A 22,151-nucleotide genomic window follows, 5' to 3' on the forward strand; every position below is an offset into this window, starting at 1 on the left:
GGGAATCATGACTACCTCCCCTTTCTGGGTGGGTAGTTATTACACTCTTCAGTTCTTAGAGTAATTTCAGTCACCTTGCAGGCTGCTTTGCTGATTTCTGAACACTTTTAAGAAGATAAAGCAAACAGCTCCTGACACTGTTGAGGTGGTGATTTAATGCAGCATCAGCTGCTTACCAAGTACCCTTCAAGAGAGTGGGAACGAAACAATTAATCTGCTTGGGAAAAGTCCTCAGTTTAGCTTGAACAGTGAATATTTTCTAAGGAGGCTGCAATTAGCAGCGCTCTGAAACGGCACAGAAAGAGAGAGAGAGAGAGAGAGAGAGAGAGGGGTAGAGGGGGATAGAGAGTCTCTTTAATTCTGATGTTAAACCAAAGATTCTCCTATTCCTCATTTATCTGACAACTTCAGTCTGATCTCATATCAGACTGTGACTCAACTTGTCGTCCAGAATTACTACGCTGCTCTGCTGTTTTCTCCCCAGTTCCATCACTTCTAATTCCCTCCCGCTAGTTAGAACTCCCCGAATCACATGATCACGTGATGCCACCAGTGCTGGGAGGGTGAACGCTACCACATGGTTCCTCTGTGGCACATGAAGCCAACTGCGTCTTTTTTTAGGTCTAGATCTAGCTATAGTCATTTTATCTTGGTATTTGAACAGACACAAATAAATATTTATGCAATTATATAAATGCAAATTTCTACACACTATTAATACTTATAAATATCAAAAGAAGTAGTGAGGGCAAATAGATACAAATTCGAGTATAGAAATACAAATTTTACAAAAATGACAGCAGTATTACCATATTGCTACCAACATATTCTGTATTCTGTTGCCCTTCAAACAGGAACCATACAAAATAATGGTCCACAGTGGCGTGACGATCGCTATGAACCACTAGCCGGAGCGGTCATTCCCCTCTGGCGTCAGTGGCCCTTGGGACACCACTGATGACGGCACAGATGTGATGTGACAGGGTTTGTGCTGCACGTATAAATAAGCGAGCACACCAGTCAGTTGTAGCAGAGTGCAAAACGATCGCCATGGGCAAAGGACGGGATCTGAATGATGTCGGAAGGGCATGATTATAGGGTGGTAGCAATCTTAGACCAGAACAGTGGACCAGTTAACCTCTATAATGAACTCCTTCCAGCACCTAAACCAATCCGTGCCATGACGTCTCGCTAGTGTTATCCAAGACAAGGGTGATTATTCCTACTGAAATTCAACCTAACCAAAATGCCTTTGTCTTCTCTAGAGTCTTTATACATGATGAAGGAGAACAAACTGAGAGAAAGCTAGACAGAGAAATAAACAGTTCCCTTCCCATGTCTAATTGCAGACCACAGATTGGTTCTGTTCCCCACAGACCTGACCCTGCCACGCCCTGTCCATGTGGCATGGCTACAATCTGATCTCCGATCAGACAGCGGCTCGACCTGCCGTCCAGAATCATTCGCCGCTCCACTCTGTCTTGATGTCGCGACTGACAGCTGATTTCCTGTGCGCGTAGGCGTGATCTGCATGCCTGAGTGGATGACTTTGACTTTGTCCTTTGATTCGCCTCCTTCAGCCGCAGATTAAACCACATAGAGACCCCGCCAATGAGGGATCTATTCTGGGCGGCTCCTCACACGAATGAGGCGAGTAGGTCTCAGATTACTGTGTTCTACGCTGTTTCTGTAAACTGCCCTGTCCAGTACATACATTAAAAAGGACAAATTTCTATCATAAATACTAAAATATGTATGTTACAATCCTCCCTCTATATTATCTACAGTGGCAGGCAAATGTTTGGGCACCCCTGGTCAAAATGTGTTCATACTGTGGACAGAACGATTAAACACTCTTTACAACATCATGTAATAATTCTGTTTTAAAATGTATGTTAAAGTAAAAGTTTGGGCACCAAATACTTGGGTAATTTGAACACTTGGGTAATTTTTAGCAAAGACTTAATTGGTGCCCACGGAGTGGGAGAAGGCTATAAGAAGATGGCAAAGCCTTTTTCGGTAGTTATTTAGTCCTCAGTGTGTAATAGGGATGTCCTGATCCGGCCCCTGATCCGATCAGATACTGTTTCTATAATGAGATATTTCAGGCTGATTAATTTAGTTTAGTCAAGACCAATCAGCTCCCAGCTCCTTTACAACATTGCAGTCTAATCACTTCCTGTGTGTCTGTATATAGTGGTACACACTGCACTGATATCGGATGTTGTTGGTCTACTTGTGTGTAATAAAGGTGAGCGGTTTTCCCACTGGTAAAACGTTTCAGTGATAGTTTTATATGATAGTTTCAGTGATAGTTTTATAAATAGCTCCACACTGCAGACTCTCAACTCTTTTATTTACCTTCTGAGAACGTTCTCACTTCTGCATCTGGAATAATGTTCGTTAATGGCGTCTTGAGGACATCAGATGGTGCTCTGAACTCTGTGGTTCAAATAAAGACTGGAGAACTGAATTGGGATTAAAATAACCAATGCCCGATCCATTAAAACATGCCTGGATTGGCCCTGATCCTGAGCCACTGGATCATATCAGTACATTCCTACTTTGTTATGTAATTAAGCAATAGTAATTAACAGTGACAGTGGAGGCCATGTTGAGTTCTGGAAGCCCAAACAACTTATCAAGAGAACTGCTTTTGATTTTGATTGCTAGAAAGGTAAATCACCACCGTGTTAGACTGAAAAAAAGACCTGTGAAATGATGTGCAATGATCATGCACTGTTCTACTGTGCAGCATCACCTGCACAAATACAAGTTTCATGGAAGAGTCATCAGAAGAGCATCTTTCCTGTATCCTCACCATGAAGTCCAGAATCAGGCATTCTCAGAGAAACATCTCAACAAGCTTTATGCATTTTGGAAACGTTCTGTGAACTGATTAAGTTCAAATAAATCTTTTTGGTCAGTATGTTTGTAGGAAAAGGGTTGAATTTAGTGAAAAGAACACCTTTCCAACTTTTAAATCCAGGGTTGGATTGATTATGTGATGGACTTGCATGGCAGCCAGTGGCATGGGAACATTGCACTGGTAGAGGAAAAAATGGATTAATTGAAATACCGGCAAATTCTGTGAGCAGGCATCACACTGTCTGTAAAAAAGCTGAAGATAACAAGAGGAAAAGAGGCTTCCTCAGTGGAATACTGATTCCAAACAGACCTCAAAAACTACCTTAAGAGGCTAACCAGAACCAAACAACAGTGAAATGCATGTTATTTTAATAAGCTAACATCACCTAGCTTCAAAGGTTTGCTTAAACTCTCAAGAAATCTAACATGTTTTGCCAAAACATTTTATAACAAGTCAAAAGCAACTTTTGGAAATCATTTGCCGTCCCATGCAAGAGTGTCAGCACTGTACAAACAAGTTACGTCATGTAAATCATGCACATTTGAGAGCACAATATGTATTTCTTTGCTTGTGTGCATTTGACTTAGAAAGACACCCAGTTGTCCAAAACAACAGAACACTGTAGCTGTTCTCACTAGTGCTGAATAAAATATGACTTTGTGAAGGCTGGTCTTGGCCTTGGCCCTGCAGAGCTGCTCTCTGATCAGCGGGGAAGAGCAACGTCCACCCTTCGGCTCTGCTGCCATGCTGTGAGTGGGAGTGTGCATGAGCAGAACTGATGGTCAGCTGGGCAGAAACGCCTGGCGCTTCGTGTTTGCCTGATTGCTTGGTGACGGCTTAATGCCCACCGTGTAAGACGTTTATTCTCTTTACTTCAGAAGGAACCTTGATGACTTTGGCTTACTCCTTATACAGTCCAGTTTATTAGAAACACCTACTATGAACATTCTCATACAGGTCACTCTTTGAGCTTCCCCAAGCTTAGAGTTCCACTGTGTGGGTGTACAGTTGCAGACTGCGGCACATTTTTTGCTGCTGTTTGTCAGACCATTTCTGTCAGTTTCTGACCACCGGATTTCTGTACTTGATTAGTAGCACTAATGCATAGGCATGAGCCATGCAGTTCTACTGAGCTATGCATTTCTAGATCGGAATTGGCCTATTCTTTAACCAGTATTTAGAATATCGAGCTTATAGATATTAGCAACATTAGCAACACTGATGGCAGCAATATGTCACTAAATGATTTCTGGAGATGTAGCCTTCAGTATCACTTTTTATATTAGTTTCACCTTTTATTTAATTAGACATTAAGAGAGTCCCTGAATTTCGGATTTATTAAATTTGTGCATTTTCACTGTTTAACACTGTTTATCATACCTGTTCTCCTTTTTAACCCCTAATGCTCTGTGGCTCTGTGATTACATCCTAAGGATTACTAGTTACATGAGTGGGTGGGTGCACATGATGAAGCAAACACTCCACTGCATACTGTAAAACCACCAGATTTACATAACCACCGCACATGTACCTTGCACTCGCTAGTCATACTGTCATTTTAGTTTATTTACAGTTCACCTTCAAGCTCATCTTAAGTTTAGACAAAGACGTGCAAGGTAAAGGTGCACGTATTTGTCACTGTACAGTGTACAGCGAAATGTGTCCTCCGCATTTAACCCATCTGGTAGTGAACACACACTCACATGTGTTAGGGGCAGTGAGTACACACACACACACACACACACACACACACACACCCACACCCACAGCCACAGCGGTGGGCAGCCAACTACAGTATTATTAACCAAATATTGGGTGTGTTGTGTACATATTTGTGTCACTATAGGTTTATAAATAAAAACTGACAACTCACAGCTTTAATGATGTACATTTCATGACAGTAACTGTAAAAAATATATATAACAAAAAAACAACTTTGGTACGTTGGTCTAAGTGAGCTTGTGAGTTTTATTTCTGTGGGTTTTTATTAGTCTTATGATATTCTCTGCAGCAGTAAGCCACAAGAGGCCACACGTTACCATGGTTTTCCCACGACACCAAGCAGGGTGAAATAAGTAGCAACACATGCCCTCAAGTGGATTACTGTTCAGAAAACAGGAAAGACTTGGCACATTATGTGTATATGGTGTTATTTATAATGCAGTAGAACGAGCCTCAGCCAGGGTTGGAAGCTGGAATAATCTATTCTATAGTTACCCAACTCAGAGCTTATGAACAGAGGATCAAACACTCCCACATGGCAACAAACAGCATCAGAAATTCATCTTTAGCATGTACCAAAGATGGTACACTATATATACAAATGTTTGTGGACATCTTTCATCTTTCAGCGTTCACTTTAAGTTGCATCCATTGCTGACACAAGATGTGCAAATACACACACACACAGCTTGTCTAGCCCCTGTAGAGAAGTATTGGCAAAAAAGTAGGACTCTCTGGAGCAGAAAAATAAACATGAACCTACAGGCACCATGCTGTCTAATGCCAGGCGTGGGCTAGAGCGGTATAAAGCCCCCCAGCATTGAGCTGTGGAGCTGTGTTCTCTGAAATGATGGATGGTGCTCCATCCAGTATTTTTGGGGTGAGTTGGGGAGCTGGGGATGAGGTGAGAATAGTAGAATAAAGTAGAATAAACTCTTTAAAATAGCCTTGATTTCAGAAGAAACAATGAATGAGCAGGTGTCCCAATACTTTTGTTTTATACTATGCCTAATATTTGTAGATGCCACTTGTGCCACCACAACAGCTCTGAGCAATCAGGGCATGGGCTACACAAGACCTCTAAAGGTGTCCTGTGTTGTCTGGAACCAAGATGTTAGCAGCAGATCCTTTAAGTCCAGTAATGCCAAGTTCACACTACACGATTTTAGCCCTGATTTTCTGCTCACTGACAGGTTTTGGAAGTCGCTGAGAAAAACATCAGCTCAGAGGCAAATTGGTGTTCATTCGGGACTCAAAAATCATAGCGGCTTTAGATCACGGTGTGTGGATTGTTCAAAGACGCGTCCCGACCACCTCGCCGACCGCTCGCCTAGCATGTTAAATATCTGGACCTGCCGGCGAGTCGAAATCCCGTAATGTGAAAAATGTCACGACCAGGTTATGACGGGCAGTGAGTGCAGTGTCGCGCTCCAGCCAATGAGAACGCAAGGAGAGAGGAAAGATAAGATAATTCTTTATTAAGATAAGATGTCATGGACATTTACACTGCCCGCTGCATCCGCAAAGCAACCAGCATTGTGGATGACTCCACCCACCCTTCACACAGACTGTTCTCCCTCCTGCCATCAGGAAGAAGGTACCGCAGCATCCGGTCCAACACGACCAGACTCTGCAATAGCTTCTTCCCCCAAGCCATCAGACTTCTTAACTCCAGAGACTGAACTGATGTTTTTTTTCTGTTCCATGCACACACACACACACACACACACACACACATTCTCACTCTCTCTCTCGGTCCCCAACCATTTACCCCAGATAATATGGGAAGCATTTTGCACAAATAACTTTACTACCTCACTGGACTCAATATTTATTGCACACTGCAGAATTTGCACACTACCCCTAATTATTTATTATTCTCTGTCTGTACTGTGTTGTGTTGTCTGTCTGCACTTGTACTGTGCTGCACTTGTGTTTTGTATGCACTGTGTCTATGTTGCACCATGGTCCTGGAGGAACGTTGTTTTGTTTCACTGTGTACTCTGTATGTAGTTGAAATGACAGTAAAAACCCACTTGACTTGACTTGACCACTTGATAATCCTTTATTAGTCCCACAGTGGGGAAATTCGACATGACCTAGAAAAAAAGCAACATGACTCCCTATGTCCAGCCTTATCATGCATCTATGTGTGTGTGTCTGTGTGTGTGTGTGTGGTGCAGGGGCATAATAAAGTTTCTATTACAACACTTTGGCATACACGCTTCAAAAATGCAAAAATTTATATTTATTTACTTCCAGCTTCCTCTGCAGAACAGACCATCCCTGCTGGCCTCGCACCCCAGCCCACCCCTTACCCATTCAGACTAAACAGACAAAACGAGAGCAGACAGACTTGTCTGCAATTTTTCCTGGAACGGTCGTGTACTGTGTGACCTGCTGTCGTTGAACGGTTGTGTAGTGTGCAAAGCACAACAACTTAAACATTCACCATTACAAGAGATGGAGTGGTGTAGTACAGTACAGCGACCTGACGACTCTGCAAGTCGTGTAGTGTGTCGAAGAGGTGGGTCGCTGGTTCACTGGCTGTCCTACTTGTGATAGGAGCTGACCACTGCATACCGGAAACACTCCACAAGACCTATCTGATGTGTTGGAGATGTTCTGACCCTGTCATTCAGTCGTCTAGTCATCACAGTTTGGCTCTTGTCTTACGCTTGACCATTTGTCCTGCTTCAAAAACTAACTGTTCACCTGCTGCCTAATATATCCACCCCTTGACAGACGTCACTGTAGATGAAGAAGATAATCAATGGTTCATTTCCAGGTCTGTTTTTGCGATCTGTGCTTGCATCCCTTCACAACCCCCGTCATAAAACCAAGCCCTGGTTCAGAGGAGACATAACAATAACAGATATCCTTCAATAAAATCATTCCAGCAGCAGAAGACATAAAGATACACATCAAAGGTGCTTGGTTCTGTAATAATACATGGCTAAATGGGCTTTTCATCATCTGGTGCATTACCAGCAATTAGCGCCCTGTTCTGTAATGCTTGTGATATTATAAATGGCTGCTGCTTTGAATTAGCTGCAGCGTCAGATTAATGGAGAATAGAGTGCTCCCGCAGTTCAGCGCTGTCTCTGTCTGTTACAGATCAGTCTGGGAGAAGATGAATGATCTATGCTGTTCTGCACACATACACACACACACACTCTATGACCTCTCGCTGTCTCTACACACGCTACATGTATGTCACGGTCTTGTCACGCTATGTGACTCGCTGTCACTGTAATGTGTGTTTTTCTATAGTGGCCATAATGGCAGGTGAGGTTATTGTAGTGTGGGTATCATTGTGAGTGTGTGTGCGATAGATATAACGGGACTGCCCTTGTGCTGACAGTGCTTTCCCATCTCTTAATCCTGGTGGTCTAAGACTGGTGTGCATGTGAGTTAGGGCTTGACTGATATATTTTTTTCCAATAAGCAATTATATTAACTGATACATTTTGATATGATTAAAAATTTAACAGACTTCACTAATGTCTGACTAATATTGCTGCTGTATTTTCATATTTACTGTCAAACAACCAGCAAATGGCATAAATAATATAAATATTGGTAACACTTCACTGGATTAAACTGGATATGAAAATCATTTATAATATAAACCACTGTAAAACCACTAATATTGTGTAGCAATAACAACTCTGACCCGTCAAGGCATGGACTCCACAAGACCTCTAAAGATGTCTTATGGTATTTGGCACTGAGACGTTAGCAGCAGATTCGCTGGTTGTTCTTCTTGGAGCACTTTTAGTAGGTACTGACCACTGCTGAAAACACTCCACAAGACCCCACAAGGCTCATAAGACTGACACCCCACTGTCAGTTTGGCATCGGTCAGTTTCTGACCACAGATCCACTCTTGGCAGTGATTGGGACCAATAGCAGTCAGAGGGAGGTCTTAGAATAAGCATGGCAGTGATAAGGACCAATCAAATTAAGGATGAATGTATTGGAACAATCCAAGCAGTGATTAGGACCAATCACAATCAGGGGGAGGTCTCAGAATAAACAGTCAGTAAATGTAAATGCAGGTTTCTTATTGGCTGTATTTTCACTGCTATTGACTGACTCTGCATGATTGTGTGTTTTCCTCATACAGGTATTCCGAAGAAGAGATCAGACAGAAAGTGGGAACGTTTCGGCAGATGCTGATGGAGAAAGAAGGAGTCATAACCAGAGAGGGATCCCACCCGAGACCACCGTGAGTGACACCCCCATGCACACAAACACAAGTGGCACTCATTAATCACTTTCAGGCCTTATTGAATTGCGGTGCCTATAGATCTTTAGTCCAGTGCTGTGGTTTGCTCTGCAGTCTAGAGTGCTGCTCTTACAGTGTCAAATAACCGCAGTGGCACACACACACACATTCACACACACATCCCTCCTCCCCTCTGTGGCTCTGTGGCTTGACTAATGAGAGGGTTAACCAGTACCGAAAGACCTGATTCCTTCTTAGAAGGCTGCTATCCATAAATGTGGTTTACATGAGCTGCAATTATACCTCACTTCTACTCTCGCCGGCCATTTTATTAGAAACCTCTACCGTTTAGGCCCTTACTGTACACCTTACTGGTGTACAGTTACAGCTAGTACCCTATCCTCCATCAACAACACATTCTTTAGTTAGGTGGTCTGGTGTACCTAGTGTGGCTAAATCCACTTTATTATAAACCCCTACCTTTTATATATTTCTATTTTTAAAATGAATTTTGCACAGTTTATGTTCCGTTGATCACACCGTTTCTGACCACAGAGCCACCCTCGGCTGGACAGTTTATAGTGGTGGACCACTCTTAACCTAAAAGTGACCCCACCCTATAAAGCCTGATACACCTGCACCAACAAAACACACCTTAACAAGGTAGCATTTAGGACCAGTCACATTAAGGGGTAGGTCTAGGAATAATTCAGGCTGTGGTTGGGACCAATCACAGTCAGGGGGAGGTCTCAGAATAACCAAGGCAGTGATTAGGACCAATCACAGTCAGGGGGAGGTCTCAGAATAACCAAGGCAGTGATTAGGACCAATCACAGTCAGGGGGAGGTGTCAGAATAACCAAGGCAGTGATTAGGACCAGTCACTGTCAGGGAGAAGTCACAGAATAAACATGGTTGTGTTTAGGACCAATCACATTTAAAAGGGAGGTCTCAAAACAACCCAGGCCGTGATTAGGACCAATCACAGTCAGTGGGCAGTTTTAGAATAAATGAGGCAGTGATTTGAACTAATCTCAGTCAGGGGAAGGTCTCAAAATAAATGACTAGGAGCAATCACAGACAGGGGGGTCTCAGAATAAACAAGGAAATGATTAAGAATAATAACTGTCAGCAGACTAAGGGAGGCAGGCTATGGGTGGAGGAAATGGATGGATGCTCAGAAAAAATGTCCACTAATCACAGTTAGGGGAGGGCTCAGGACAAAACAAGTAGTGTTTAGGACCAATAGGATGTAAGGGACAGTCTCAGAAGATCAAACAATGCAGTAGAGAAGCTATTTTGTTGTGCAGCATTTTGTGCAAGATGATATAAAATAGAAAAGCTTTCTTCTTTTATCTTTACCACAGACACACACACACACTAACCTTACACTTTTAAAATGTTGCTGCTGTTCTAAAAAGTCCCTTTGAGAGCCACAGAGCTTGCTGCTTTAAAGATAAAAAACAGTCCTCTGTTAATGCTGTTGCGTGGCCCTGCAGATGTCACGGGAACTGTACATCACACCAGTAACCCTGGTACGCCGACTTAATAAGAGCACATCCTTCATGCAGCCAAGCACATCTTCTCTTTTGCTCATCTCCATCCTTCCTGCTTTTCATACCTCCATCAAATGCAACAGCTCCAGTACTGTGCACAATTTTTCATGTTGATGATCATATTAAAATGTTACCACAGTTCTTATGTCAGAAATTCTGTTCATCCTCTGGCGGACGCTGTTGCTACTTATTCACACTGAAAGACCAGTTAGAGCTGATTCATGGAAAGCAACAATAGCAACAGCAAAATGAACATAGAAAGGTACCTAAACTGTTGCAAAGAGTGTTAGCGTATTTAAAAAAAGAACCCTTTATCGCTCAACATCACTGAACTCGTGGACTAGTCGCAGTCAGACAGAGGTCGCAAAACCAACAAGGCACTGTTTAGGACCAAGCACAGTCAGAGGGTGATCTGAGAATCACAGTCATGGGGAGGTCTCAGAGCAATCCAGGCAGTGTTTAGGACCAATCACAGTAAAGAGGCTTGAAATGCACCTAGTGTTTAGGACCAAAAGGGCCATTACAGGACCAATTGGAGACAAGGGGAGGTCTTAACGTAAACAAGACAATGATTAGGACCAATAGAAAGCAGAGAAGGAGGACTCAAAATAAACGGGACAGAATTTAAGACCAATAGTATTTGTGGGATGCCTTAAAATAAAAAAGGCAGAAAGTAGGACCAATAGGAGATGGATGATGCATAGAATAAACGGGGCAGTGTTTATTCTAAGTATTTAGGAGTATATAGGTGGGAGGCCTTAGACAAAAAAGGCAGTGATTAGGACTAAATATAAGACAATGAAAAGCTTTAAAATAAACAAGGTAGCAATTAGGATCAATAGAAGATGAGAGTCCTTAGAATAAAAGAGGCTGTGATTAGGCTGAAAAGAAGACAGTGAGAGATCATCAAATAAACAAGGAAGCATTTAGGACCAATAGGAGATGAGAAGCTTGAAAATAGACAAGGTAGCAATTAGGACCAATAGAATATGGAAGGCCTTAATATAAAAGAGGCAGAGCTCAGGACCAATAGGAGAAGGGGAATGTTGCAAAACTAACAAGGCAGTGATTAGGAGTTCTGTTCAGAGGATGACAAGATGTTTTAATTGAGCTAAAAGCCAAGCCCAATGCAACTACTCTAAAAGCCTTAACAAAGAAAGAGCTTATCCTGCTTTTATCCAGGATGTTGAATGGTCACCACCTCACCTCATCCCCAACTAACCCCAAATGAATAGGATGGAGCACCATCCATCATTCCAGAGACCACAGTTCCACTGCTCCACAGCTCAATGCTGGGGAGGCTTTATACCCTTCTAACCCATTTCTGGAATAAGGCATGGTGCCAATAGGTTCAAGTTCTCTCTCTGCAGAGTCCTGTTGTATTGGCAGTTCTTCTCTACAGGGACTAGGCAAGCTGTGTGTGTGCATTTTCACCTCTGTGTCAGCAATGTTGTTGAATGCATTTATTAGAAGGGGTGTCCACAAACATTTGGAAATATAGTGTATCATAAATTCTCTTCTTTCTCGCTCAGGCAACTCTGCTACCCGATCTCACCGAAGGCCAGCAAGGGGGTTCTTCACAAGGCTCTGAACAGTTTGATCACGACTGTAGGAAAGTTTATAGACTTATATGAGCTGGAAAACGAGGCCAGTTTTATTAAACTAGCTTTATTCATTGTTCCTATTTTGAAAGAATTAGTTGAGAATGTGAGCATCTGTCTAATGCAACCCAACAGTGCCCGCTTGCAAATCTTAATAAAGCCAGAGGCACACTGGCGTTCTTTAGTCAGAGTCTATCGCATCTTTGACTATTGCAGGCTTGCAGTATAGCCTGGAGTTCCAGGCTGAGTGCACTCTTATTCATTGTTATGAATCCTTGGGGCATCGGAGGCCGTCAGAGATGAGCATGAAGTCATTCAGCCACAGGGCGACCTGCTATAATAAATGAGCCCTTCACACTGTAGCATGACAGTAAAGATCTCACCAGATAACCGGGGGATGTTTTTCTAAAGAAGCAGAGGTCATTGTAGCCAGTCATCCCGCTGAAGTTGGAAGAGTAATTTACTGGATGGAACTCCGTAAAGCCGTAAAGCACTTTAAGCGTTAGAGCTGTTATTATCGTTGCTGTATGTTCATGTTGCATTATTTAATTATTATTACATGTAATAATAACTGTTTGACTGTTTGTTCAGCAGTACACATTGAGGTGAGCCTCGAAAGCATTAATAAATGAGCTGCAGCTGAACAGTTTATATACTGTGTAAGATGTTTAGTCTGTGGCTCCTCCCCCTCGATTTGTTTACTGTTAATTCCCATCTGTCTCCTCCATCACATCTGTTGTCCCCCAACAGAAAGGTTTTGCCAATGGGGCTCTGAGCCCTTATGATCACCTCAAATTTGATTAGCAGGCAGTTAGACCGTAGGGCCACCCTACAGCTGTGAAATCAGGCTACAAAAAATAGGTAAATATACCTTTCTGTCTCACAGCTCTAAAGTGGACCAGCATGACCAGGACTTTGGGGGTTTTCTCTTTCACCCTACTCATAAACCCCTTCGCAAACCTCGCCATAGTTTCCCCAGTGTAATCCACCTTGCCCAATGTGCGCTGATGTCACCCCAAATATTGCCCCTTCTGTTGTTTTTGTAGGCAAAGGCTTGCAAAATAGAAAATCTTCGTTAATTATGTCACCATCCACAAAAACACAGCTAGTAGCTGAGCTTGGCCACCTAAGCCGAATTGTCAGGCTGCAGCACATACATTCCGCTGGTTTTAATTTTTTCCAGAACAGCGTTCTCAGTGTCGTCAGATTGTAAGCTACTTTTAACAATTGTAAGGTAATTTTGCTATTTGTATTTCAGCATCTGTACCTAACATTGTGCTCACAATTGCTTTGCATGCTGACGAGATTTGTGACTAAAGCTAGCTAGCTTCGAGAGCTCGTACAGGCACCTCTGCTCTTTGTCTTATGAAATTTTCATTGCCCTTGTGAGAGATTTTTAGTCGTGAGATGGAGTTTAAGCTTAATTTGAACAAGCATGATTGGACAGTCATGTTATTTCTTCTCTGTCTTCTCTGTCTCTGTCCTTTATTAAGTACTAATTATGTAAAGCTGCTTTGTGACGACAACAGTTGTAAAAAGCGCTATACAAATAAATTTGACTTGACTTGACTTGACTTGACAGTTTCTCCCCACAGACAATGCCCAAGGAAATCCACATACTCACCGATGTAGCTTTCTTTTCTTTACTACCAGAGGATGCTGTATTGGCATCAGGACTTCCACAGCTCAATACTGGGATGCCCCTCTAGCACACGCCTGGCATTAGGCATAGTGCCGAAAGGTTCATGTTTATCTGCTCTAGAGAGTCCTATTTTATTGGCAGTACTTCTCTACAGGGACTAGACAAGCTGTGTGTGTGTCTGTGTGCATCTGCAATGTAGCTGGATCCAGTAGCTGGATGCATTCATTAGAAGGGTTGTCCGCAAACTTGTACAGTGTAGCTAGGTATCATAGCTAGAGTTTTCTAGGGCAATAGACTCCAATGCAAAAACCTAAGAAGCTACATTTGCGCACTGAACTTCTACTGTAATCAACTACATTTGATTCTGCACCTTCCTTTAAGAACCCTGAGGGAAAGGTTTGCGTTAGGACCTTCACTAGAAGACCTTTTATTGTTCCGAGAGCAGCTTTTAGCCTGCTTAAACGGACTGGGAGTGAAGGAGTGAAAAAAAGGAAGAAGACAAAAGGGTTATGACTCCAAAAGGAAAAGAGCCGTGGGCTAAAGCCTCAGGCTGCGCAGCGAGTTTGTTGGTTTTAGCATCGCTTAAGAAATCACACCAACAGCAATTACTGTATGAAGATTAGTGAGCATGTAATTGCTGCGCTAACCGGACTGTGTGGCTGTAGTGTGTGAAGGGAATTAACTGGCACTGGGGAGTGTACTGGGCAAGGCCATAATGTTACAAGCACACACAATATCAGAATGTGTGCAGATGGCAGCGACCTCTCTCTAATCCTCTTTCTGCCCAGGCTTGCAGTACGTCAAGGCAAAGGAGACTGTGTGCATACCAGTGGGTGCGTCTGTATTTGTATTCTGTGTATGTTTTAACTTGATTCATACACACACCGGATATTGACCAGAAATTATTTGGGCGGTGGACCATTTTCAGAACAGCTATGACTCTGACATGGTAGCAGCATTGTACACCGCATTGTATTGCTGGGGTTTTCAAACACACTACTAGCAGATCTGGGGTCAGAAACTGACCACTGGTGAAGGGCTGCAGGTTGGCAAACACAAACTTTGCATCAAGAGATGGAGTGTGCACCAACAAGGTGAAGCTGCAAGACAGGGGTCTCTAATAAAGTGTCCAGTGTGTGCTGCTGTGTGGCAGTGATGTTGCTTGGTAGTTGCTGTTATGTCTCAGGTGGTTGCTATGTTGTTGCTAGGTGGTTGCTAAGATATTCTAGGTAGTTGGTATGATGTTGCTAAATGTGGTGGTTGCTATAGTGTTACTAAGTGGTTTATGTGGTTGCTAATAGTTGATAAATGGTCACTGGTCGCCATGGTGTTGCAAGGTGATTGCTATGGTATCCTATGTGGTTGCTATGGTATTGCTTAGTGGTTGTTAGGGCTGTTGCTGGACAGTGGCTGTCGAATCTCACATGGATGCTGTGGTGTTGATAAGGGGTTGCAAGGAGATTTGCTTTGATTGTTGCAGTGTTTGCAATAGCATCCCAGGCGGTTGCATTTGGGGTTACTGTGGTGTTGCTATGATATTCCAAGTAGTTGGTATGATGCTTGGGTGTTGCTGGGCAGTTTCTGTGGTATCTAACGTGGCTGCTGTGGTGTTGCTAAGCATTTGCAATGGCATCCCAGGCGGTTGCAGTTGGCGTTGCAAGGTGGTTGCTGTGGTGCTGCTATGCGGATGCTGGATGGTTGCTATGGTGTTGCTTAGCAGCTGCTATGGTATCCCTGGTGGTTGCTAAATGGTTTCTGTGGTATCCAATGTGGTTGTTATGGTGTTGTCAAGTGATTGCTAGGTAGCATTACTGGGCAGTTACTATGGTGCCTTAGGTTATTGCTGTGGTGTTGCTAAGTGCTCGCTAGATGGGTGCAATATTGTCTCAAGGTGATTGCTATGGTATTTCAACCATAAATACTAAACTGGAAACAGCAGCGGTACGACAGGAGACAGAAGCATGGGCAAATCGCTCTTTCCATTTCTCAGTTCTGTTGCATTCCCTCTAATCCCAGGGTTACCGTGCTTCCCCATGGCGATGGAGAGGATGCTGAGGGTCACACGTTCGCTGATGGCTATGAGGAAGGCTACGACTGGCATGGAGATTACTATGATCGAGATTCTGTCGCCCACGATGAGTACAGGTAAGAGCACCGAACATATCGTGGCCTCTGCTCTGTGTGCCTACACAGAAAAGAGAGAGAGAGAAACTGAGAGAGGGAGAGAGCTAGAGCAGCGCACAAGGAGGAGCGAGTACACACACATTTACACTTAAACACACATTGAGGTAGATGTGAAGATCAGTGTGAAGTGAACAGACATTTACCCTAACAGGAGAGAGAGAGAGAGAGAGAGAGAGAGAGAGAGAGAGAGTGTAAAGCAGTAAAGCAGTATTACAAATATATTGCTGCATATTGCAGTTGTGGTCAGAGGTGGGTGAGCCTATACTTGGGTACAAGGAAAAGTATCATTACCTCAGTTAAATAAGCATGCCGTAGCTTTCACGCAAAGTCCTTGTATCTCCAATATAGCAACCTTCTTCATTTTCAATAGAAGTCACTGTAAAAAAAAAATGTTAAGTGCTGTTCAGGATTTTGTACAATTCTGCAAATGTTGCCTCACTGGTCGCTAGCTCTCCTGTCTGTTTCCTCGCTAGAGAAAAGTCTCAGACCGAGAAACTCAGCACAGTTACAGCCAGTCTGCAACAAGGGCCGTTCATGCTTGTACATGGGATGGGGAATGGGGAAGGAGGGGCAGGGAAGACTGTGTGTCTGGCACATGCTACATCTGGAACTGCACATATTGTGAAGGAGTGAGGCCAAAGAAACAGACAAAAAGGAAAAGTTCTGAGGAACAAAAAACGAACAAAAGGTTGTTAGATCAGGCGACGGTGAAGAACCCTGTAAACACTGGTGAGGCGACTGAACAGGGATGGGGATGTCGCCCTTGATATTTGGGTAACATTGATTTATGTTTTGCTGTTTAACAGAAATAGCTCAGTATTGTTTTTGTCCCGTTGGAGAATGTCTGTGATAGGTGATTTTGGGGGGTGGAGCTTCTGAAGGAACACAGAAGGGAAGGGAAGAGAACAGTCATTCTCCAGAATCATATACAGCACCTATGAGTAATCTTATAGCATTTTAGGGGTCTATTCATCATGAAACTTTGATACAATGTAAAGAAAGCTGCCAGATTTACATATCATCAAAAGTAAAAATAACAGAAATCATTGGTGAGTATATAATCAAATGAAAGTCTCAGAACACAAAGTTCTTAATGTTTCTCCTTTTTTAATAGAAGTGTTTAATCAAGTGTGTAAACATTATCAAAGAGAGAAATCAGATGCTTGTGTAAAATAAACACTATGTGGGGAATCCAAGAGAGTACTCTAGGACAAGCTGGTTTACAACCGGTATGATCAAAAGCATGATGCGTGGGCAAAGGCTCAAAGGCAAAGTCAAAAACAAGCAGGATCAAAACCATCAAACCAAATAACCAACAAACAGAGTAAAAAGGACAAGGCAAAGGAGAAAATATGAAGAAGATGCAGGAAAGGATCTGAACCACCTTAACAAGAGCCACTTTAATTGTGATGGCTAGACGACTGGGTCAGAACATCTCCAAAACCATCAGTCAGGTCTTGCGGGTTTTCCTGGTATGCAGTGGCCAGTACCTACCAAAAGTAGTCCAAGAAAGGCCAACCGGTAAACCGTCGACCAGGTCATGGCTGCTTAAGGCTCATTGATGTGATCCATGGGGGTCCCACCTCACAACGTCCAGCACTTAAAGGATCTGCTCCAAACATCTTGGTGCCAGCTACCACAGGAGGCCTTTAGAGGTCTTGTGGAGTCCATGCCTCAATGGGTCAGAGCTGTTTTGGCGGCATGAGGGAGACCTACACAATATTAGGCAGGTGGTTTTAATATTCTGGCTGATCGGTGTATAATACAAGGAGAGGAGGAGAAAACGCACAACAGATTTAAAGAGCAACGCTCTTTTCAACACTAATTTCATGTGTTCTTTCTCCAGCAGAGCCAAGAGGAAGTCCAGCAGCTCGCTCTCTCCTCCGCCGAAGAAAAGAAAGAAGAAGAAGGGCAGAAGACACAGTCGGTCAGTCTCCACCACCTTTAACTGTTTCTTCTGTTTTGTGTTTTATGTTAGGGGGAGTGGTGGCTCTGCGATTAGAGCTCCAGGCTATTAATGACAGGGTTGTGGGTTCGATACCCGGGTTCGGCAAGCTGCCACTGTTTTGTTGGGCCCTTGAGCAAGGCCCTTCACCCTCTCTGCTCCCCGGGAGCTGGATCTTAAACGTCTACAGCAACATAGGAAGGGAGGCTCCTACCTGATTGCAGTGCCTGCCAGCTTGCAAGAGTATAGGGGAAGGGAATAGGCAGGGCCCTGTGGGTAACCTTAATTGTTAGGTGCAGGATTTTGTCATCTTCTTACTTGAGGTGGAAATATACACTATATGAACAAAAGTAATGGGACACCTGCTGGGAAACCATTCATTGTTTGTTCCCGAAATCAAGGGTATTAAGAGAGTTCATCCAACTTGGGGTAACTGTCTTTACTGTAAGAATTTGATGTTCTCCGGTAACAAGAGCGTTAGCTAGGTCAGGATGTTGGATGATCACCACCTTACTGAGCTTTATACCCCTATAGTCCACACCTGGGATTAGGCATGGTGCCAATAGGTTCATGTTTATCTGCTCCAGAGAGTCCTATTCTATTGGCAGTACTTCTCTACAGGTACTAAACAAGCTGTGTTTGTGTGCATTTGCACATTCGTGCATTAGAAGGGGTGTCCACAAACATTTGGACATACAGTATATATATATATATATATATATATATATATATATATATAGACTCCGAAATGGCAATTTGGAAGTCAGTCAGGTCTTTTTGGAGCATTTCTATTGGTCCGTTCACCAAGAAATGTGGGTACAGTGTAAACAGGAACTGCCAGATTCACATTATGTAAAGGCTTAGTGGTACATTTGATTGGCACATTTGTGAGGCTGTGCTGCATAGTTAGAACTCAGTGAGTGACAGAATTGAGACTGTCTGAAGGGATTTTTATAGAAAGTGAAAAGGTGGGAACAAGAAAACCCATGGCAGTATCTGAAGGGGAGAGAGAGAGAGAGGGAGAGAGAGAAATGTACACTGCCATAAAATTCACAACTCAGAGAATTGCAGTAAGAGTGGGAAAGCAAGCCGAAGTGGCACAGAAAGGTAACCGTGACAAGCAGGAGAATCACAACAAATTTTATTAGATTACACAGAGCCGGAGCAGCAACTCCAGGCAGTTCCGATTTAAGAAGGCGTTTGAGCGCTGATACAGGAGAAGCCCTTGCCTTATATTGTAAACCAGAGGTAGCTCAAACATTTATGTCTTGGGGGACAGAGGATGCGATGTTGGTAAGCTGGGGGCCAAAAAGACAAAACTATATAGTATATATGTTATATTATAACATTACACTATCTTTACACAGCTCCGGCTGCTGATGGCAGGCAGCATGATCCGAGATTAGAATGAGTGATCCTCAGGTCATAGTGTAAAATATTAATTTTATAGGAAAATAAGTTTAATAAGTTAAAAAAAAAAAACACTGAGGTGGGGTCAGGCATTAAAAGTTAATGTCCCGGTGGGTCACAACCCTGTTATTGTGTTATATACACACTATATATTGTGTTATATACCATAACAACCATGATAACATGACATAATAACTGCAGTAGATTTGGATTTTTATTACAAAATGATGGACACCAGAAGGTATCTGTAGGTGTTTGTTTAGTATTTCTATTAACATATTTTTGACACAACAAGAAGTTATGAAATTGTTCACTAATTACTTATGTACTCCGATATATTGCCTATTAAGTCATTTGTCTCAAAATGTGGTCACCACTTTTGAAAGAAGCAATTTGCAATATTAATTATATGTTCTTGCATGATGTTCTACAGCTTTCTTGGTTATTTTGAAATGATTAAAATAATTATTTTGAAGTTATTAGATTATTCTGACACCATGGCCCGAGGATTGCGAGTTCTAATCCTGAGTCAAGCTGCTTCACCATCAGCAGCTCGAGCCCAAGAGAGCACAATTGGCCATGCTCTCTCTAGGTGGCTAGATGGCACTCTCTACCCTCACCGCTCCCATTGTAATGCTGGCCGAATGTATCAGAGCTGGGAATCCCCCACTTTTCTCCGAGCATGTTGGCTGCCTAGTGATGCTGCATTGGCTGCAGCCGTAGTCCTCACTCTCCTAGTGTTGGAAACATTGAAAGTGATGGAGTCCTAGAAAGTGGGTGGGTTTATTGGCTTAGCTAATCCACTGAGATGTGGTTTAGCTACTGATGTCCTATTTAGTTTACTTTGAGTCTAGCTTACAGTAAAGATATGCTTTTAGCACTAGGTGGTTAATAGTACAGCCAAACCAACTGATATTCAGAGGCTTTGAAACTCGCTGTTTGCATGAAAGTCCTTTAAAATTCTGTCCTAAAAAAAGATCAGGAGCCCCAATGGAAACACTGGTAAAAAGGTCAGTCTTGTAATTTGTACTTGTGACTGCAGTGGCAAAAGTGACATGCAGAATGGATGAGGCTAAAGATTTTCCATTTTCCAGCTTCCAAAAGCAGGCGAGCTGCTGCAGAGCTAGTGGAAAGCACCAGGTTGGCTAATATCAGAAACAATAACATTAGAAAAATCTAGTTTGTCAAACTGCCAATTCTTAGAGGTGTACACTGTCTCAGCATTTTACTATTTGCTCTTAAAATCCCTGAAAACGTTCTGATTTTACAATATTATGGTAAAATAACTGTCAGGTGTGATGTAAAATTGTGAAATCCTGATGTATTGATGCAGCTCTAACAGTGTAACAAAATTGGCTTTGTATTACTCAAAACACATTCAGCATAGTATATACTGCATGTGAGTGTGTGTGCATGTGTGTGAGAGAGAGTGTGTGTACACCGCATACACTCACTAGTCTCATCCCTCTGTTTCCTGTCTGGTGTAATCTGATCCACAGAGTTGACAGCTCCTCCCCCACTCGGCGAGGGAAGAGGAAGAAGAGCAGCAAAAAGCACAAGAGAGACAGGTGTGTGTGTGTGTGTATGTGTGTGTGTGGCCACCTTCACTGGCAACCCTGATTTTACATTTTAGCTCATTTTCATTTTTTGCCTCTGCACTCGTTCTAAGTCCAGCATTTTTCAACCTAATTTCTATTGGCTGCATTTGCACCATTTGCTCTGTTTTACTACAAACAAGCGTTTTAATGTATCTCCTTGTGCTCCTCAAAGAACTGGAGAATCCGTTGTAAATGATTTGGAAATGAAGAAGTGAAATGGCAGATTTTTAAACTCCTTTACTGACTCATCTGCATCAACAAGCTTCTTTCTGAGGGCCCCAGAGAGCTCTCTGGATGTAGCTATTGGAGTTTCCCACTTTCTTCAACAACCAGAGCAAACCAAACTATGTTAGGCTATGTTAAGACTGCTGGCCCAAATCAGATTTTTGGCATATCAAGATGCACCTTTATCCTTTTATCCTTTATTTGTGATAGTCTGGACAGCAAAAAACACAAAGAAATCAGATTTTTGCAAATCAGATCTAAACCTCATTTGGAGGTGGTTTGAAATGCGATGATCAAATCAAATCAAATTTATTAAGGCAACAGTGGCAAGAAAAACTCTGGAGGAAGAAACCTTGGAAGTACTCAAGACTCACAGGCGTGATCCGTTCTCCTCTGGTCAGAACTACTTATAAATTACTGATAAAATTCACTGAACCACCACATAAGACTGTTTTTCTGCTCAGGTGTGCGGACATAATCATAATATAACATAACTTATATAATTCAAATTCAGTTCAATTCAATTTTATTTATACAACACTTTTCACAACAAATGTTGTCACAAAGCAGCTTTACAGAGATCCGGGCCCGAGCCTCTTTTTAGCAAGCCAGTGGCGACAGTGGTAAGGAAAAACTCTCTCGGGTCGAGAGGAATAACCCTCTGGTCGACACCGGATAATAACAATAAAAAGCCAAACAGGAATAAAAACAACATTAAAACAAAACTGAATTAAGAAGAGAAATGTCAATAATCATAATAGATAATCATAGTAGAGATGCTAAAAATATTACAAGTAATGATGGTTAATTGCAGGAATACTAATAAAACTTCAATGCAATCAATGGAGATAGGTGTGTGATGTCGGGACAGGCAAATCCAATCTAAGGGCTTGTAAATAACAGTTTGGACAGTCTCATCAGATTTGCCTTCAGTCTTAACATAGCCTAAATGTCTGAGGTTTAAATAAGATAAATAAAGGTAAGATCAAATAGAATCATCTCTAATGATGTTCTTATCATCTGCAGCTGATGTGCTGCCTAATAAAGTCTAATTTGACAGGTTTTAAGTAAATTGTGAGGGTGTCCTAACTTTTTCCTAGCAAGAAAACTGCATTTCTATAACTGAACTTTTACTACTCATTGTGATTTGACCAATTCTAACCATTTAT

The 22,151-nt window shown here is 42.4% G+C and overlaps 1 protein-coding gene across 3 annotated transcripts in view; it reads left to right on the forward strand.

The window, feature by feature from the left end:
• Nucleotides 1–22,151, forward strand: part of srrm3 (serine/arginine repetitive matrix 3) — a 126,228-nt gene that overhangs the window by 76,548 nt on the left and 27,529 nt on the right. For 2 of the 3 annotated variants that reach the window (XM_072661859.1, XM_072662012.1), the window contains exons 3-6: nt 8,721–8,822; nt 15,637–15,765; nt 17,651–17,731; nt 20,659–20,727. In XM_072661859.1, coding sequence (XP_072517960.1) covers nt 8,721–8,822; nt 15,637–15,765; nt 17,651–17,731; nt 20,659–20,727 — 381 coding nt within the window. The remainder of the gene's footprint in view (nt 1–8,720; nt 8,823–15,636; nt 15,766–17,650; nt 17,732–20,658; nt 20,728–22,151) is intronic. The other variant, XM_072661934.1, reaches the window with a different exon arrangement.

This window comes from Salminus brasiliensis, chromosome 1 (assembly GCF_030463535.1).
Source record: "Salminus brasiliensis chromosome 1, fSalBra1.hap2, whole genome shotgun sequence".
Classification (NCBI taxonomy): Eukaryota; Metazoa; Chordata; class Actinopteri; order Characiformes; family Bryconidae; genus Salminus; species Salminus brasiliensis.